Source organism: Pelodiscus sinensis, chromosome 23 (assembly GCF_052426305.1).
Source record: "Pelodiscus sinensis isolate ZL-2025 chromosome 23, ASM5242630v1, whole genome shotgun sequence".
Taxonomy (NCBI): Eukaryota; Metazoa; Chordata; order Testudines; family Trionychidae; genus Pelodiscus; species Pelodiscus sinensis.
In genome coordinates, this window is record NC_143074.1 from 16,302,665 (window position 1) to 16,320,418 (window position 17,754).

At 48.6% G+C, this 17,754-nt stretch overlaps 1 protein-coding gene across 5 annotated transcripts in view; it reads right to left on the reverse strand.

Annotated features, from left to right (window-relative positions):
• RALGDS (ral guanine nucleotide dissociation stimulator) overlaps positions 1-17,754 on the reverse strand; it is a 117,857-nt gene that overhangs the window by 40,733 nt on the left and 59,370 nt on the right. For 2 of the 5 annotated variants that reach the window (XM_006136832.5, XM_006136831.5), the window contains exon 1: positions 4,643-5,330. The exons of 2 other annotated variants lie outside the window; for them this stretch is intronic. In XM_006136832.5, coding sequence (XP_006136894.2) covers positions 4,643-4,828 — 186 coding nt within the window. In that variant the 5' untranslated portion in view covers positions 4,829-5,330. Of the gene's footprint in view, positions 1-3,925; positions 3,997-4,642; positions 5,331-17,754 lie in introns of those variants that run through there. One more of the 5 variants, XM_089772977.1, reaches the window with a different exon arrangement.

Sequence of the window (17,754 nt, forward strand, 5' to 3'; positions counted from 1 at the left end):
TACTTTGCCCTTTTCCTCTCTCTTTCACTGAGGTTTAATCTCAAGGATCCTGTGGTAATACCCTGAGCAAGAGAAAGGAGCAAAGGAGACTCCTGTTAGCACCAATGGCTTTTGGATTAGGCCCTCAGCACCTAAGTGACTGGCTCAAATCTAACACTCTGGTGCTAATGACAGGCAGTTGTGAAATGAATCTGACAGCATCCAGGTCCTTGGAATCGCCAATATCACTGGAACTACTCAGTCCCCTTGCTGGTAATCTAACCAGGCTGAACACCCACAACTCCCTCCTAACAAATGTTCCTTCTAAGTTTTTCCATTTATGTGCAGAACGAATTTTGTTATGTGCACCAATGCATGTGCAGATGTGCAACACCGGTAGAAACACATGCCACTGGCTGTGGGTGCTCTGCCAATCAGCTGGGAGGCACCAGAATCTCTCCTGGGTAGTTGGCCAAGCGCTCAGCTTACAGGAAACACTGTTCCTAACCCTTCGCAGGAGTTAGGATCATGATGGTGGGGAAGCCTGAACTATCTCTGCCCGTGGATGGTTCGCAGGCTACTCAGAGCTGCCAATCCAGCACTAACTCCCCTTACGCCTCAAGTAGATCGGAGCTCTACAGAAACCTGAGACAGCCATCTCCAGGTAACACAATCCTTATATAAACATACTTAGAAGCCTCTCCCCATCCTACTTTAATGGGATCAAACAAAAAATCTGGCCAGCCTAGCTCCGTGTTCTTCTGCAGGTGCTAGCGCGCGTACACACACACACACACACACACACATATCCCCACACACACACACACACACACACACACACCCGCCCCGCCCGGGAGCCAGGTTGCACCTTTTGGTAGGGTGCCAGCAGGTAGAGATCCTCATCCAGGAAATGCCAGTGATGATTGCCCTATGAACTGTAGGAGACTACCACACTCAGAGGAGAGCCCTTTGCGGGCAGGTTCTCTGCTCCTGCAACCTAGCATGAGTAGTATCCTTCCTGACATGGGAATCTATCTATTGACTTTGATTTTTATCTGCTTAGGTTTAAGTACCCATTCTCCAGATACTTAATGATGCGCTGTCTCCCACTCTCCTTCCTCTCCCCCCCCACCTTCCCCTTTCCTATTTATTTCGAGTGTTCACATCTTAAACTCATAACTCCAGTCATCTGAAGACGTGGGCTGTGCCCACGAAAGCTCATGATACCAGCTACATGTTTTGTTAGTCTATAAAGTGCTACTAGACCATTTGTTGTTTTTCTCTGTAACAGACTAACTCGGCTACCCCCTGAAGCTTCCCCACAACGTAAGGGGATGCAGTCTGTGAGTCTGACAGCATCTGAATGGAGGCATCAGGATGATGCCTTGGAAATGGCACAAGCTCCATAGGCATCAGCAGGAGATCAGCTGAGGCCACGAGGAGGAGAATATGCACTTAACCTCATGGACAGCTTTTCACGAATCCCTGTCACGAGCACTGATCCCATGTTGGATTTTGAATCTGTAGAAAGCAGTGCAACTCCACTGAAGTCAATGAAGCTGTGCACACTGCATAGAAAAGGATTGCATCAGGGATGCATAAAAGCCTAGTCTGGAAAACAAAGTGCTTTTTTACATTAACATAGGCACTGGTTTAACCGTTTGCCATTCTCCAGTTGTTTTGTCACAACAAAACACTGAACTACAAATAGGCTCTTAAACGATACAATCACAGTAACAATGCTGTCCAAGCATGGTCCTTCTGACAAGTATCAGTGTTAGCCTGAATCTGCAAATACAATGAGAAGCCCTGTGGCACTTTATAGACTAACAGATTAATTGGAGCATAAGCGTTCGTGGGCAAAGACCTACTTTGTTGGGTCCTTCTGAAGTGTTCACAGCCATTTTCTAATTCATTTCACAACACCCATCTTAGTGGTGTATTCCCCATGTTGTAAATGGGGAAACTGAGGCACAGAGAGGGGAAGTGACTTGTCAGTTGCCACACAGGGAGGGGGTGGCAGAGTCAGAATAGAACTCAAGAATCCTAATGGCTTGTCTATTGGCTCTAACCACTAGACGCCTCTTTCCTCCAATCAACAAAAAGGAGAAGCACGGAGAAGCCCCAGAAAGACAACCCAGCAGTCCTTCAAACAACATTTTATTGAGGGCGGTGAGGGGGGCAGCAATCACACCAAATATCCAAGCAGGGGCCTCTGTCTATGTTTTTGCCATAAGACTGCCAGCAGGGGGTGATGCAAGTCAGCTCTGTTCCTACACAACACGGCCAATCTCCCCTTCTCAGATCCCACTGGAAGTCCTGGGGTCCTGCCAAACTTCTGAACCCAGAGATCTGGGCCAGAGTGTACGGGGGCTTCGGTATGCGCAACAACTTTTCCACCACAAGAAGTGCCATGAGTAGAATGGCGTCCCTCCCCACCCCCATATCCTTGCGCTGAATGCTCTCCCAGCCAAGAGCCAGGCCCCACGAGCGAGCGCAGGGGGATCTACAAGGCTGGACTTCCTGCCAGACATAACAAGAAGCAGATGATGTGCTCTAAACAATGTCGCTACGCCCACCCCCGAGAGAGGAGAAGGGGGAGGGAAGAAAACAGACTCAATGGTGATTTTTTTTTTTACAGAGTTGATGGGGACGATCCCTGGAGAACCTGCCATGGGGTGAGAGGACCAGACAAACGAGATGTGGGATGACACAATCAATACCGCAAGAATCCTCTTTCCTATCTGGGATTTTGAGAGATCAGGGCTCTACATGGGCTCCACTTGGGCAGGGACATGTATAAGGAAGTTGTCTCTACCACCGAGCCTGGCTGTTAATCACAGTGCTATCTACTCTGCCCTGTAACTCACTTAAATCTTGTCTTCCCTCCCTTCCTAGCTACTTACACAGTGACCCCAGAGGTTTTAGTGGTGACCCTCTCTCCAGCAAGACAGATCCAGGACTGGATAAGCATGGTGGCTGTAAGTCCTAATGGAAATGGATCTTGTTCTGGTTTAAACCTCTTCTTCACCTCGGGAGCACAGGTGCATGCTTTAACTTCCTCTATCCAACCAATAGACAGAACCAGACAAAACGAACGAGCCAGCTGTGAAACGCAGCATTAGTTATCCAGGGATGGGTGGAAGTTTCCTGAACACATACACCACCTTGCACCAAAGTCACTGTCCTAGCAGGTGAAGGGCACAATGCTCTTTTTGACCCAGAGAACTGAGAAGTAGTAGATGGGTATAGACCTGGCTTGCTGAGACATACCAAGAGATGCTTTGTGGGTCTCCAACATTGACCTGAGCACCCCATGTTCCCTTACTGATGCTATGCTGGGCTATGCAATCTCCCTTCCCTGAACCGCTCATTCGATTAGGGTTCCCCATGTTTTCCCAACTCCTTGCTGGCAAAAAGCAGGCTGCTTTGTGTGCCACTCATCCCCCTAGAAGGACAGCCGCAATTCCAACCAGCAAACCCGTGATCTGAAGCCAGCAAGAGCCACAGAGGGCCAGTGCGTCCTAGAAAGATCCAGGGTCGTGCCTTAGACTTAGAGTATGGCTGTTTTTCATCCTCCATTGAGTGTCTTACAAGCCAATCCCCACAGCGGGGGAGGATATTGCTTGGGTCCTTTTTTTGCAACTTGGGCAGGCCCGAAGCCTTCACAGGCAGCTAGAGTCTGAGCAGACGGTACAGCAAGCCTCCAGCAGGATGCCAGACTCTCAAATAAAATATTTAAAAGGCCCTGGTTCTAGCTCTCTGCTCCCTTCTGCTAGCTGCATCAGATGGCGCGCATCTCTCTGCTTTCTCCTAATAGATATTCCAGCTTGGCAGCAAGCCTGCCAGAAAGATAATGGCATAAGAGGGGAGTAAAGAGATCACAGAGGGCAGCTATTTACCATTCTGACATAAAAGCAAAAAGAACTGCCAGAATATTTTCGACTGTGCTCCTCTCCTTCCGGAGCAGCCTGCACCATATGCTTCAGTTTCCCGGTCCATGCCAGGGCTCAGCTTCTGGGCATCAGATGCACAACATAAACCAGCATTAGAAACCTGTTGGGCAGAGACCATACAAACTCCTACCACCTGCAAACCAGCCTGGGGGACCCTATGCTGAGAAAAGGCAGCATGCCCATGCCCCGTGGTTACAGTGAGTAAAATGACACCACACACTCAATGATCACCTGCAACATAAATCAGCTAAGACCCCTCCTTCCTCCCAGTGTTTTAGCCATATGTCAACAACCCAAAAGCACCAAATCCAAGGGGAATCTGACCTCCATAAAGAGGGGGTCGCTCAGAGAAGAATGAAACACGAAGCCTGCACACAAATTGTGGGGCAGGGGCTCACACTGTCCAAACCAGCCTAATCAAGAGGCAGGCGGGCCACAGCCCCACCACCATGTGCTTTCGAACAGACCCCGAAATCTTTTGATTGACTTACAATTACTGGGAGGCCGAGGGGGGTTATTTTTATTGTGTCTGGCCCTTGGCTATACCTTGCCCAGCACATTTGGACCTTGGCAAAGCGATGCCCGCTCTAGACTCTGCGGCTCCGCCAGACAGCTCCGCTGAGACCCAGCAGCTCACTGCACCAGTGATGTTCACCCACCCACGCACCCTGAGGCTCGCCCGGGGCCAGGTTCCGGCGCCGCCTCACCTCCAGCGGCGGCAGGTCGGGGTCGAGCTGGGTGAAGCTGTGCAGCACCACGGGGCTGCTGCTCTCGCCGGCCACCTCCAGCCTCACGCCGTCCCAGAGGCTCCTCGTCCGCCGCGAGCTCTCGAACATGTTCTCCGGGCTGCCCGCCTCGGCATGGCGCCGCTCCGCCCGCGCTCGGTTCACCATGGGAAGGCGCCGGGACGCGAGCCCCCCATGCGGACCCGGCGCGGCGCGGCTCTGCCTCGCTCCCCAGCCGCCGCGGCGTCCGCGCTCCTGGCTGCGCGCAGCGGGTTTGTCAAGCCCCGGGCAGCCCGCTCCCACCCACGCCGGGGAGCCGCGCTGCTGCGCCGGGAGCCGGCAAAGCCAGGCGCTGGACTGGCAGGGGAAGGGCAGCCGGAGCCGCGCTGACACTCCGGCAGGGGGCGGGGAAGGGAGGCGAGAGCTACACAGCGCCACGCCGGGGAGGTGGAGCGCGCGGCTCTCCAAAGCGCTGCGAGGGAGGGCCGCTGTCAGGATCTCGCCCTCCCGGCTGCGGCACCCTTGGAAGCAGGGTCCTGGAGGGAGTCAGGCCCTTCCATGGGAGAGCTCAGCTCCCTGCGAAACCTGGCGGCAGCTCTTGAAAACCAGCCCCTCCAGCGGCAGGGAGCTCGAAATGGCAGAAACGCACAGCCAGAGGCAGGGCTGGTCTGCAACAGAAAAGCGCCCCCCCGCCCCCGTCACTCAATTTATTTCAGTCCCAGAGGGGGCAGCCCTGCTAGTCTGTCTGTCAAAACAACGAGGAGTCCTGTGGCATCTTAGAGACGAACCAAACTTGGGTTGGTAAAAACCACTTCGATGCCTGACCGTGATTTTTAGCCACAAAAGTGTATGTTCAGATACAGCTGTTAGTCTTTAAGGCTTCACAAGACTCTTCCTTGTTTAATCTATTTAAAATCAATCTAGTCCCAGCCGTACCAATCAGATAGATTCAGCCCCCCCCCCCCCCTCATGCCTGGCTGAAGCTGATTGAATTTAGGTTGGTAAATTATCAAATCAAATCAAGAAAACCAAGAAGATAAACTCCATAGAGTGGGGATTGTCTGTTGTCCATGTGCTTGTACAGGACCTAGCACAAGGAGGGTGGTGGTCTGCACCATCCAAGCTGAATAATAATAATAATTCTGTTTCTGAATATGCCTAAGTTTGATTTAGTTACATCACTGCCAGCTTTGTGCTACAGACGAGACTGCAGAGAGATTAACCCTTAGACAGCACCTTGTATGTTCAAAACACTGAATAGTCACATCTCTCCCTATAGTCCCTGCTTTGACCCGTGAAACTCCCATCTCCTTGCTGAAAAAGCTCCTGTCCCAAAGGGCTGGCTGGGCTTGGTCCCCATTCTGGGCATTGCAACCTGGTCCCTGGTGCCCAGGGTTTCAGTGCTGCGTAGGGAGCTGGGCACAGCCAGGCCCACAGGACAGCTGCTGAGAGGTGAATCCAGGACAGACCCACTGGGGCAGCGGATGACACACACACACGCCTTCCACCCCCAGGGGCCAAACATGTCCCACTTTGGCCACTGGAAATGCTGGGAGGCATACAATCTAACTACACACAGCTGCCCACCTATGAAGCAGGTCTTGGTCAGTACCATCATGTTCAGAAGAGGAAGGTGAGATACAAGGAGCTGAAGTAAATAGCCCAAGACCTCCCAGCAAACTAGTAACAGGACTGGGGCTTGCTTGGATCCTGCATGGCCATTCCTAGGGTCCCCCCTGCGCGCAGAAGGCCTGAGATCAAGGAGCTAAAGTGAAGACTCCCATGTAAAGGGGTTTACAGCAGAGCTGAATTTGGCTCAGTACAAGATTCACAGTGCCTGAGCAGGGAGGGGGTTGGAGCCTTCAAACAAGGGACGCTGAATCCACATATTGTAACTATTATAAGTACAAAGGGAACCAGGAAAAACAGTTCATTAGCTGTCACGGCTGCTAAAAGGTGCAATCCTGCAAACATGGAATTCTAATCCCAAATGGACTTTCATGTCTCAGTTTTCTGAACAGCTGAAAGAATATTAAACTCTCTGTGTATTAAAACCTCACAACTATATTCACTACAAGAACATCATGATGCATTCAATGCATCCCGCTGCATTTTTAGATGAGCACATCTGCAGTTGGAAGTTTCAGCCAGGATGATGGGTAAAGAAAGGGTTAAGAAAGCCAAGACTAAAGGGATAATGATTCAACTTATAAGTTAACAGCCCCCTGTGCTAAGTGAGAGTAATCCACGCTATTGTCCCACTCTATCTGCAGACTCAAAAGGGACAATGGTGTATCAGTTGACACTCTGAAAGATGTTCAGCGCAGACACTGGAGAGCTAGAAATTTTTCCTTGTTTTCTTCCAATGTAGGAACTTCAACAAAACAGAGTTTGCAGGAAACCAGCAGAGAACCTGAATCTACAATCAGTACACTTTCCCTCCTTTCTGGTTTTGAACAAAATCCTGCCAACATCTGGAAGCTATAAATAGGAGCACATGGGGAGATGAATAGGGGCACTCCTTTGAAATTGGCTGATTGGGTATTTTTATAGGGACTCAGCAAAAAAAAAAAAAAAAAAAAAGAAGATTTTGTTTAACACGTAGAAACTATACTGTACTTCCTAAATAGTGAGAGTTGGCAATCCATGTGTGTGACTGCTAAATTTGTCCATGGCTCTAACTGCCCTTCACCCTCAAAGGGTTCCCTGATAAATAGCCTGTGTGCAGTATGCCTCACTCAGTCTTGACTCTTTCTTCCTTTCTTCCCTCGCACCTCCATGAGGGGGAGGGGACTCTAGGTTATTCAGCAAGTTCCCTTATGCTGGGAATATTCTTGTTAGGGAGATCCTCTCTTTGGCTCTAAGGTTGCTCTGGCAACAAAGACCTGGAACTCTAGTTTCTGTTCTTGGCTCATTGTGCGACCTTGGTCAAGTCACTTAACCCTTTCCGTGACTCAGTTTCCCCATCTTTAAAACAGAGCTAAAAACACTCTCATTGAACAGGGCGGCAGAAAAGCTAACTTTCAAAGGTCTGTCAGGTGCTTGGACAGTATTGTGAGACATGCTGGCATCATGAGATGGAATAAATGTGGCACTTTGCTCAGCGCTCACTGCATTTGGAGTCACAACTTAATTATACAAGGAAACACACATCATTTTACTTTGGTTGCACAGCACTAGGTTGTGGACACAGCTACTGCTGCTCACTGGTGGCGGTTTAATTATGTTGATGGGACAGTTCTCTCCCATCGGCATAGAAGAGCTATATGAGAGCTCTTACAGCTGTGCAGCTGCATTGTACGGATGTGCTGCGATAAGCTCTCTAGTGCAGACACCCTTAGGCTACATATAGACAGTGGGGCTATTTTGGGATCCCAGAAGTATCCCAAAACAGCTATTCCGCATCTTTAAAACGTGCCCATTATTTCAAAATATTTGGCACAAGGGTTAAGGAACTTATTGGAATAGCACTTTATTTAAAAATTTGGCGCTGTGTAGAAATAAGCTATTTCCAAACTACCTCGAAATAAGCGATGCAATTCGCATAATGCAAATTGCATCGCTTATTTCGAGGAAAGGGTGCTGTGTAGACACACCCTTAGTTCTTTGGGGCAGAAACTGCCATTTTGATCTGTGTTTGTACAGCATCTAGCACATAAGCACTTTCTGCTAGTAGATCCCTGCCCTACGCACCAGCCTCCAATTCAACTGTGTCTGACCTTTACTAAAATATGCAGCGCCATTAGATGAATAATTTTTGCTGGTCCCTTGGTTGGCCACTAAATACAGTTTCCCTAGAATAATACTAATGATAATGGGTAATAAATAATACATGACAGGAAATAAACTACAAACTATAAACTTTAAAAATAGCTGGACGGTTTCCTCTCTGTTCTCCTAGGATCTTTCTGGGCCTGAAAAGCAAAACACTCAAACTACACTCACTAGCCACATCACAGAACAGTTTCTCAGTTCTGCCATCCCCAAGCCTTCAACAGTCATGAACTAGCCCTTCCAAAATCATGAGATTATTCAAATGTTTCATGATTTTTAAACCAGTCAAGGGTTCTTTCCTTCCTACTTTTGACCGTGTAAGTTGTACTCACATCATATTTTCAATTCTTTCTCTGTAACTATGAGGGCTAGAAATGTACATCTTAAAAAAAAGTGAGGTTTTCATATGACTTCAGGAGCTGGTGCTTTAGGGAAAACATCAAACATGACACTTGTGCTAAAATGGCAAGGCGGGTTTCTCCTCATCCCCTGCAAAAAGTTTTACAGAATGTTGAGTGCTTTGTGCTCCCACTGACATCCTTCTGTGCTAAAGCTCCTATTAACTAACATGGGACTAGAATTAAGCCAATGAGTAGGAATGGAACAGGATAAAAAAATCTCTCCTTTTATTCCCTCTCTAATCAGTGCTGGAACCAAGTTATGGTCTCCTGTTAATAGGCTTAGTTTCAACTCTTCCTCTTGTCCAACTGGGTAATACAATAAAATGTATTGTACATGTGTACGCCATCTCTCTTTGTAGCTGTGGCTGTGTGTAACAGCTCTCCTCCTCCTCTCTCGCTTTCACTTGCTATCAGTTTCTATTTTCCCTTCCTGCCTGCCTTGTGCCTTTGCTTTTCCCTTTGGTTATTAGTCCCTCCATCCCTCCCCCCTTCCTGCCACTGTCCTCCCCTTTCTCTGCTAATTTATCCCCCCAAATCTGCGCCCCACCATACCATCACACCTTACACAAACACACACAGGCACACACACACACAAGCGCACGCGCACGCATTCCCTGCACCTCTCTCTACTTCCTCTAATACTCCCAGTTCTTATTCCACCTCACACAGTCTGTCTTTAACTTCAGGTTTCTGCATTTCCTTTCTCCTGTAGTATCTCGTCCCCCAGGCCTATTCCTCAGCGTCACTTTCCTCATGTTCCCCCTTACAGAATTCTCCACCTCCATCACATTCCTAGATATGGCCTATCTGTATAGACCAGGATCTGCAGGGCTCCGGGCTGGCTTCATATGGGCTATTACTAGGTTGGATATTAGGAAAAACCATTTCACTAGGAGGGTGGGGAAACACTGGGATGGGTTTCCGAGGGAGGTGGTGGAATCTCCACCTCTAGAGGTTTTTAAGTTCTGGCTTGACAAAGCCCTGGCTGGGATGATTTAGTTGGGGTTAGTCCTGCTTTGTGCAGGGTTTGAACTCGATGACCCCGAAGTCTCTTCCAACCCTAGGATTCTATGATTGTACCGCCTCTCTCTAATTTGTTAGGGAGTTCACTTTCTCTACTGATAGTGCTGTCAACATCCCCCCACAGGGGAAAGAGATGCTGAAAGGGTTGGTAAGAGGTGCAAAGCTGATCTAGGTTGCTAGCATTAGCATTGATCAGCAACACCACAATTGCTTTGCAAAAAATGTTAATCTCTATGTGATTTCTGAGCATGTATCACCATCTCCATTTTACAGATGGGGAAACTGAGTCAGACCCAGCAGCCACTTTCCAAGCCAGGCCTCTGGATCACACTCTGCCTCCGTCCACCTTTTGACACCTGCTTCTTCGAAGTGCTAGCCAGAGTAACCTCACCCTTTGTACAGAACAATCAGCAAGACGGGGCTGCCTGGCGTAAGAAGGAATTTACATTAAACACACCAATGTGTTTACAGCCAAACACTCAAAGAACAAAACCCAGCCCAGAGAGAACGAGAGTTCAAATCCCACAGAGACAATTTTAATCACCTCCTGCACCTCTGAGCCCCAGGCTTTGTCTGTGCCTGTGATCTAGTAGATATTCCAACACTGCACTACTGGCCCATCTCGCCTTCAGGACGGCATCAGTGTTTCTGTTCTAATTCCCGGGTGCCAGGCCTCATGCTGGCTGGAGTGGCAGCATTTGGGGAGTTTATTTGAAAATTCAGGATTCAGAGTTCCCTCTCCACAGATAGTACTTGCCCATTTAGCAATTTATTCCACAAAGGTAAGGAAACCAGGTGATTGCCAAACCTCTGAAAGTAACTCCCTGGCTGTTATCCCAGTGCTTTATCCATAGTCATTTAAGAGCCCCCTCTTTTCTGTGGTTTGCATTCTCCACTGCTGACTAACTTTCAATGTGCCACAGTAGGGGAAGAATGTCTAGTGGTTACAATGCAGGGGAGGGTATCAAGAGAGCAGGGCTTTATTCTCGACATCGCCATTGATTCACTGAGTGACCTTTGGCAAGTTCTTTATATGGTCTGTGCCTCGATGACCCCTTCTGTAAAACGGGGGTGTAAATATTGAGAACATGGGAAGAGAGGCTGAGGCTACATGAATTAACGGCTTCAAGTTGCTCTGAGAAAGAAGGTGCCAAACACACACAAATAATGATTATGTGGCGAGTGTCTGCTACTTTGAAACTCATGTGTGGCCTCCTCTCCTCCCCACCCTGGGAGTTGCATAAACTCTACTCCAGTGGCCCCCAGATCCTCCAACAGACTGCCCCAATGTGCAGGGTGGGATCTCACAGCACCATGGTACAGCAGAGTGATCTGAGAATGGGATCACACAGCCTTCACTTGGTACAGCTCAGCCCCTCTTAGTTTATATTATGGATGATTAATGTTTGAACTGTCCTTGCCTGCATAGTCTTCTCAAGTCCAGTATAACTCTATTGGTGGCCCTTTGCCTTTTGCTTTGCTGTCTTTGCAGAACGAAAGAAAAGGGGGGTGGAGGGTAGTGTCACAGCGAAAACAGCACAGCTGTGTCACAATCCCGGGATGGCAGGTTTAACAATTCTTCAAGAGGCCAAGCGTTTCTCTGTCTGAACTTCAGAATGAAACCGTTGCAGCTGGAACAAGGCAGCAATCTACCCATGGGGAGTTACAATATATGGAGGATAGTGATAGAAATGTAGCAGTGTTAGTCTGGTGTAGCTGAAACAAAAAACAGGACTAAAAAAGGGGAAGAGAAGAGGAATCTGAACTGTCATTCATGCTTAAAGTTGACACTTTACACCTAAGCTTAAACAAAGACATCAATTATCTTACCCATTACAAAGATAGCTTCCCTCTAATTATCACCTCTAATATCATTAGCTCACAGACATTTACCTTGCCCTTCCCCCCCCCCCATCCTCCTTCTGTTCTGAAATTTGATTTGTTCTTTTCATATGTGTTCATTTTTTTAATTGTATCCTTTGGTATATATGGTTGTGACAATTTTCTTCCACTATTTGATCTGAGGAAGTGGGTCTGGCCCACGAAAGCTCATCACCTAATAAACCATCTTGTTAGTCTTTAAAGTGCTACATAGTCCTGTTTTTTGTTTCAATATATGGAGGGGAGCCAGAAGGCTTTGTCCTGCTTCCCAGAAACAAGAGGAAAGGGGCAAATGGATTCAGTCAATGGTAAGGATGTAAAGGGTTGACAGGTAAGCATGCCCTTTACCAGCATGCTTACCTGGTTAATTGGTCAGCCAATGGGGGGGCCTGGTCGAAGCAGCCTCCCTGCCCACAGCGCGGTGTGGCAGGCTCGGCCTGGCCTGGCCAGAGCTGCCCATGGTGTGGTGGGCCTGGCTGGGCAGGAGCAGCCTCCTGCCCGCGTCCCTACCATGGGTGGGATCTTCTCCAACCCAGCCAGGCCCACTGCATCATGGGTGGGGGGCTGCTCCAGCCTAGCCAGGCTGGAGTGGCTCCCTGCCATGGTTAACCAGTTAAACTCTTCATTTGACCAGTTAACCACCTAACCGAGATTTTACATCCCTAGTCAATGGAGAGAGACACCTGCCTCAAGGGAGGGGAGGGAGCAATAAATGACAGGCCTAACGCTCTGCCCAGACTGGCTCTCCTGACCTCACCTTGACCTCTCTGCACAGCTTGACCCTCCTGTGCTCTGCCTCAGGAAGTGCTTTCCACCTGCTTGTGTTTCCTACAGGACAAAACAATCACACTGCAATCCCGCCTCCCCCCACTTCACGGTTCTTGCCTTCCCAGCCTGATGCTGGCTCAGCCAGTGACAAAGCACTCGTCCCCCACACCTGGCACCAATGTGCTGTCATCACCTGCCGATGCCTCACACGTCAATCCAGTGTATGGACAACTCCCCCCCACGCCATACCTGCTGTCATACCCTAACTCCTTCACCACTTGCCCAAGTCTCTCTGCCCCGACAATGCACAATTCCAAAATGTCTGATCATATGGGAAGGCTGGCAGGGACAAGTCCTGACACCTAGGCTCATGTAAGTGAACACATACCTCAAGCAGCTGCCTTGGCCTCCACGTTATAAAATGTACATCTCCCTCGGGCCTTTGGAAACAAAACGCTGACAGAGACGTCAGAGCAGAGAATTCAGAATTCCTGCTCTCGGCTCTACATTCAGGAGAGAACAGGCATGGAACAGCAAACCCTAGGGGAGTATCCCCTAGAATATTATCAGGTTGCTTCTGTTGCTTCAGAAAATTTCAGTAATTCGCAGTTCTTTGTATACCATAGTCCTTTGCCTGCCTAAGTATCTCACAGAAACAAAAGACAGGACTATGCAGCACTTTAAAGTGCTGCATAGTCCTGTCTGTTGTTTCAGCTAGACTAGACTAACATGTCTGCATCTCTATCACTAAGTATCTCACAAGCAGCAATAAATTTAGCCCTCTACGCAAGACAAGCTGTATCCAGAAACATGCGCACAGCTAGACTCCAACACCCCATGCAGAGGTTTCAGACTCCTCAAGGAGAGCCATAGGCTCATGATTCTGCCCTGACTGTGTTTTTGCCTCAGGCCTAAAGAAAGTTTATTTGTTTTTGTTTTGTGTTCTACTCAGGTTCTTATCACGGAGCACCTTCCAGGACATTGAGTGGCAATATAAACCATTCTGACCTAGACTCATTCACCCCTGATAACTGGACGTGTCCATACCACCACCCAAAGCCAAAACTGTTCAAAAGAAATGACTGATGGCCGGGTTGCACAACAGGCAGGTGCCCCCTCTGGGGAGGTCCTCAGTGGCTATAAAACAGCACACTGCCACACGACACAATTATTATTAGGAGACGAAGAGAAGCTTACTTTTAGCCAATGGAAACTACATGCAGTTTAGAGAGGCACAATGTAGCTATTTACATTGGGATCTGTCCAGAAAACCAGAGATAACAGTCCAACTTTGGTGAAAAGTGCCATGAGATATTGTAATGGGCGGGAGAGGCCGGCGTGGTGCACATCACTATGAATTTGTGATGCCTTTGTTTTCCATGTGCGATACCACATAGGGGAATTTTACATGTCCTATAACTTTATATAGCTAAGCACTCTCCCTAGGAGCGCAGTTCAGCAGCCATTTTGATCTCACAGCTGCAGTCTGTTAAACAGGAGAGATACACGGTGTTCTCCCCAGGAGACTTCACTTTTTTTTTTCTCGTTCCTTTTTGCTTTAAAAGTTCTGTTGTTTGTTCAGGTATCACCCTTCTCTCAGAAGATTTTCATCTGTGCTTGTAACAAGTATCAGATAAGGTGATTAGAATGGAAAGAAAATAGAGGAAAATTATTTGTCCTCTTTTGTGTGACAGTGATTTGCGTAGAAAGGTTTCCCTCTTTTCCTAGGGCAGCCACTTAGTTTTTCCTGATGTTTACATGTATCTTTCATGAAACAGCAATGAAGAGCGACATTTTTTATAGGGAAATGTGGTTGTGAAAACACTAAAGCTGGCATGAGGCAGGTGCACAGGTACTGCCTGAATATGTTAAATTCTATTTTCAAATTGCTTCTGTCCCTTTATTCCAAACCACACTGTCAGCATGTAGGAGTTGCTCTTTTGTACAAAGAAACCCGAGTCGGGTGAACCTTGATGGTGTACTTGATCCAAGCGGTGACATCTCCAGCTAACACCCCGCAGGCAGATTGTAGTCCTGACTCAGGAGGAATAATGTCAATGTCTCTTCACCGTCATCATTTCCTGAAACTCCTACATGCTCCCCCACTCAAGGAATGATGGAGCCCAGCCCTGCTGAGCTTAGCAGACCTGATAACAACTCGAGGCTGTACAGATGCAGAGAACAAAGTCAAGCGAGCTACTGAGTCCCAGCTGCCTCTTTTCCCAAGGGAAAGCCCAAGCTATAAAAGTACTTACTGAGCAGAGTTTATTTCTCCCTCTTCACCTAGACTCTATAGGGGTATGTCTACACTACCCCGCTAGTTTGAACTAGCGGGGTAATGTAGGCATACCGCAATTGCAAATGAAGCCCGGGAAATTCAAATCCCGGGCTTTATTTGCAATTGCGGTATGCCTACATTACCCTCCTATTTCGAAATAGGAGGGTAGTGTAGACATACCCTAGAGGATTTTCTATGTATGCCACTACTCCTTCCCCTTATGTTGAATTAGCAGGAACGGGGGGAAGGGAATGAGTGGAATGTATATGAGCAATATCTCCAAGCGATACACGTAGTATTAATTATGCAAAAGTATGCACAGCAATGACGGTAATTATCAACACCCGTGACCTAGTGAGCATAGCAGGAGATGCCAGGTCGGGGTGAGTCTAATGGTCACAGTGACCAAAGAAGGAGATTGTCTGGATCTCAGAGAGAAGCCGTTCTGGGTGAGCCAAACCAATCCAACTGTTCCTGGTGCTGCGACATTTTGGCTGCAAAAAGCCCAAGTGGGAGATGGCTGTGAAGTCCTGGGTGCATTTTTGCCTGCAGTTGTCTCCTCCTATCGTCTGAGACTGCACAGTTCCTGCCAGATGAGCTCTCCGATGCCCTGCACAACGTCGCCCCCCACCTTACAGTGGATCCAGGAGCATCTTCGCTTCCCCACACACTGCCCCTCGAAGGGTAAATGTTAGCAAAGTACAAAGCGAATGGCTTGTTGAAACTTCAGATCAGTTCAGTAAATCTAGTGTTTGGCTTCCAATCCCCAGTCGAACAAGAAGATAAAAAATATCCAGGGGGCATAAGAAAGAAGCTCTTTTGAGCAACACCTGCATCCTCCCCTGCCTGTGGGCTGTTGGCAAGGGCTTTGCAGTTGGTGAAACAGCTGATGTTCTGGGACAATATCAGCTGATCTGGGAAAACAGCCAACTTGCCATAAACCGCCCCCCCCTCCTCCCAGAGCCAGCATTGGGATGCTGGAGGGGCCACCAATGATGTTATCTTTGTGGGGGAAGAGGACCATCCATTCACTCACACAGCCCTCCTCTTTAGCTTGTCTCTCCCCTCTTCCCCATCCCTGCTTGAAGCACTCAGCCCACAGCACCTCCACGTATAATTTGGGAATCGGTTTGTAAACATGGGGGGCTGGAGTGAGGCACGAATTGTAGGCAGCAGAGTTTATGGGCCTGGGAAACCAGGCTCTGTCCCTGCCCTTTTCTCAGGAATACACTCAAGGGCAGTGAGTACATTTTTCCCAGCAAACCACAGCAAAATACAGCAAAATGAAACATTTAGCTGAAGTGAGTAAAAGGAGAGTCTCAGAAATAAGAGCCTTTGGCACCTAATGGCCAGAGAAACTCCGGGGCGGGACAAAGAAGAAATGCTGCTCAGCAGGGCATGTGCCTGCCAGCTCCTCTCCGATACATTTGCTATTGCAAGTCCATGCTGTTCCGAGCTACCCGGGTGGGAGGTGCACCATTGGGGGGGGGGGGGGAAGGGGACACCCACGCACATGGAGCAGACAGTCAGAAAGGAGGGACGCTCTTCATACGCAGCCTAGTATGAGCGGCACTCTCCAGCTGTGGAACCGTGACCGTGGCTCTATTCTTGGTGATGGATGTAGCAGCCTCCAAGCTCTCCGGCTGTGTCCCTCAATCTGCCCAGCCCGTGCATGGCACACTGTGTCTCACCAGCCTGCCGGGAAGCGGGGAGCACAACCTCTCAGCCCGCTGGCGTGGGGAGCTGATCTGGTTGTGTGACATTTCAGGCAGCTGTGTCCTTCCATGTCTCCGCAGCAGATGCCATTTTGCATCGGTCTGCACAGTGCCTAGAATGTGGCCCTGGAAGTGTGAGCAGTAGTATTGTCTATTTATTGTCTTAGGGTTTGCGGGGGAGGCAGCTTCCAGCCTGAGAGCTCCAAGTAACAGTGTGAAAAGGGTTATCCCACAGGCCTGCCCTGGAGCTGGAATTAGGGGAAATGAGAATGGCACCCCGACAAACTTGTCTGACCCTCCACCTGCAGGAAGGAACGGGGGAGGGGTTTCCTCTGGAAATCCCCTCCCCCAACACAGCAGTGCTCAAGCTGAACATGGCACTTATGCCAAATGGCTTTGGAAACCAAGGTTGTTTGAAGTAAGGCATCAAATTAAACAACGGGGTCAAAGCCATTTAAAGAACAGCAGAGGAGGTGCTGGCAGCAGCTCTGTAAGCCTTTGCTGCTGAAGGAAACTCAGGGGAAGTACAACGCAATCCCCTCGCACTGGTTAAGGCAGGGAGCTGACGAGATTTAAAGTGAAGAATTAAACCTTGCTGTCAGGCTTCCGTGGACTGAGAAGCAAAAAGCTGATGTGATCTAGGAGGATGCTGAGCATAGAGCGAGTGAGTCCAAAGCTTGGCAAGATTCAAACAGAGTCGGCTGCGGAGGTGCTTCGCAGCAGAGAAGAGAATGTTACGTGGTCTAGTGGTTGGATGAGGAGTCAGGAACTGTTGAGTTTAGTCCTGATTCTGACACTGGTTTGGTATGTGACCTTGGGTGAGTCACTTTGACCCAAATTCACCCACATGGCAGTGCAGGGACCAAGGCTGCAAACTTGCATGGAATTTTAAACACTCTTCTGTCCTAGTACCAATCCACACATAAGATCACTGTCTTTCACAGGAAAATCAGAAAGGAAAACTAACGAGAGAATCAGAAAGTGCCACTGTCCGGCCCCCAAACTGAGTAAAATGCAACTTCAACAGCAGCAGTGATGAAAAGCAATTAAGAAATGTAAAGTCATTTTCATATTCCCTGGTATTGTTAGCAACGCAGACAAAGGATGTTCCTCCAGCCTCTTTAACTGGCACATAAAGAGGTTTCCACTGTGCATTGGTTTAGAAAGGGATGTTATTCTGGATGCCTTTCAATTGCACACGACTTTTTTTCAGGTCCTTCCAAACAACACTGGGACTCTAGTGGCAGAGGAGTG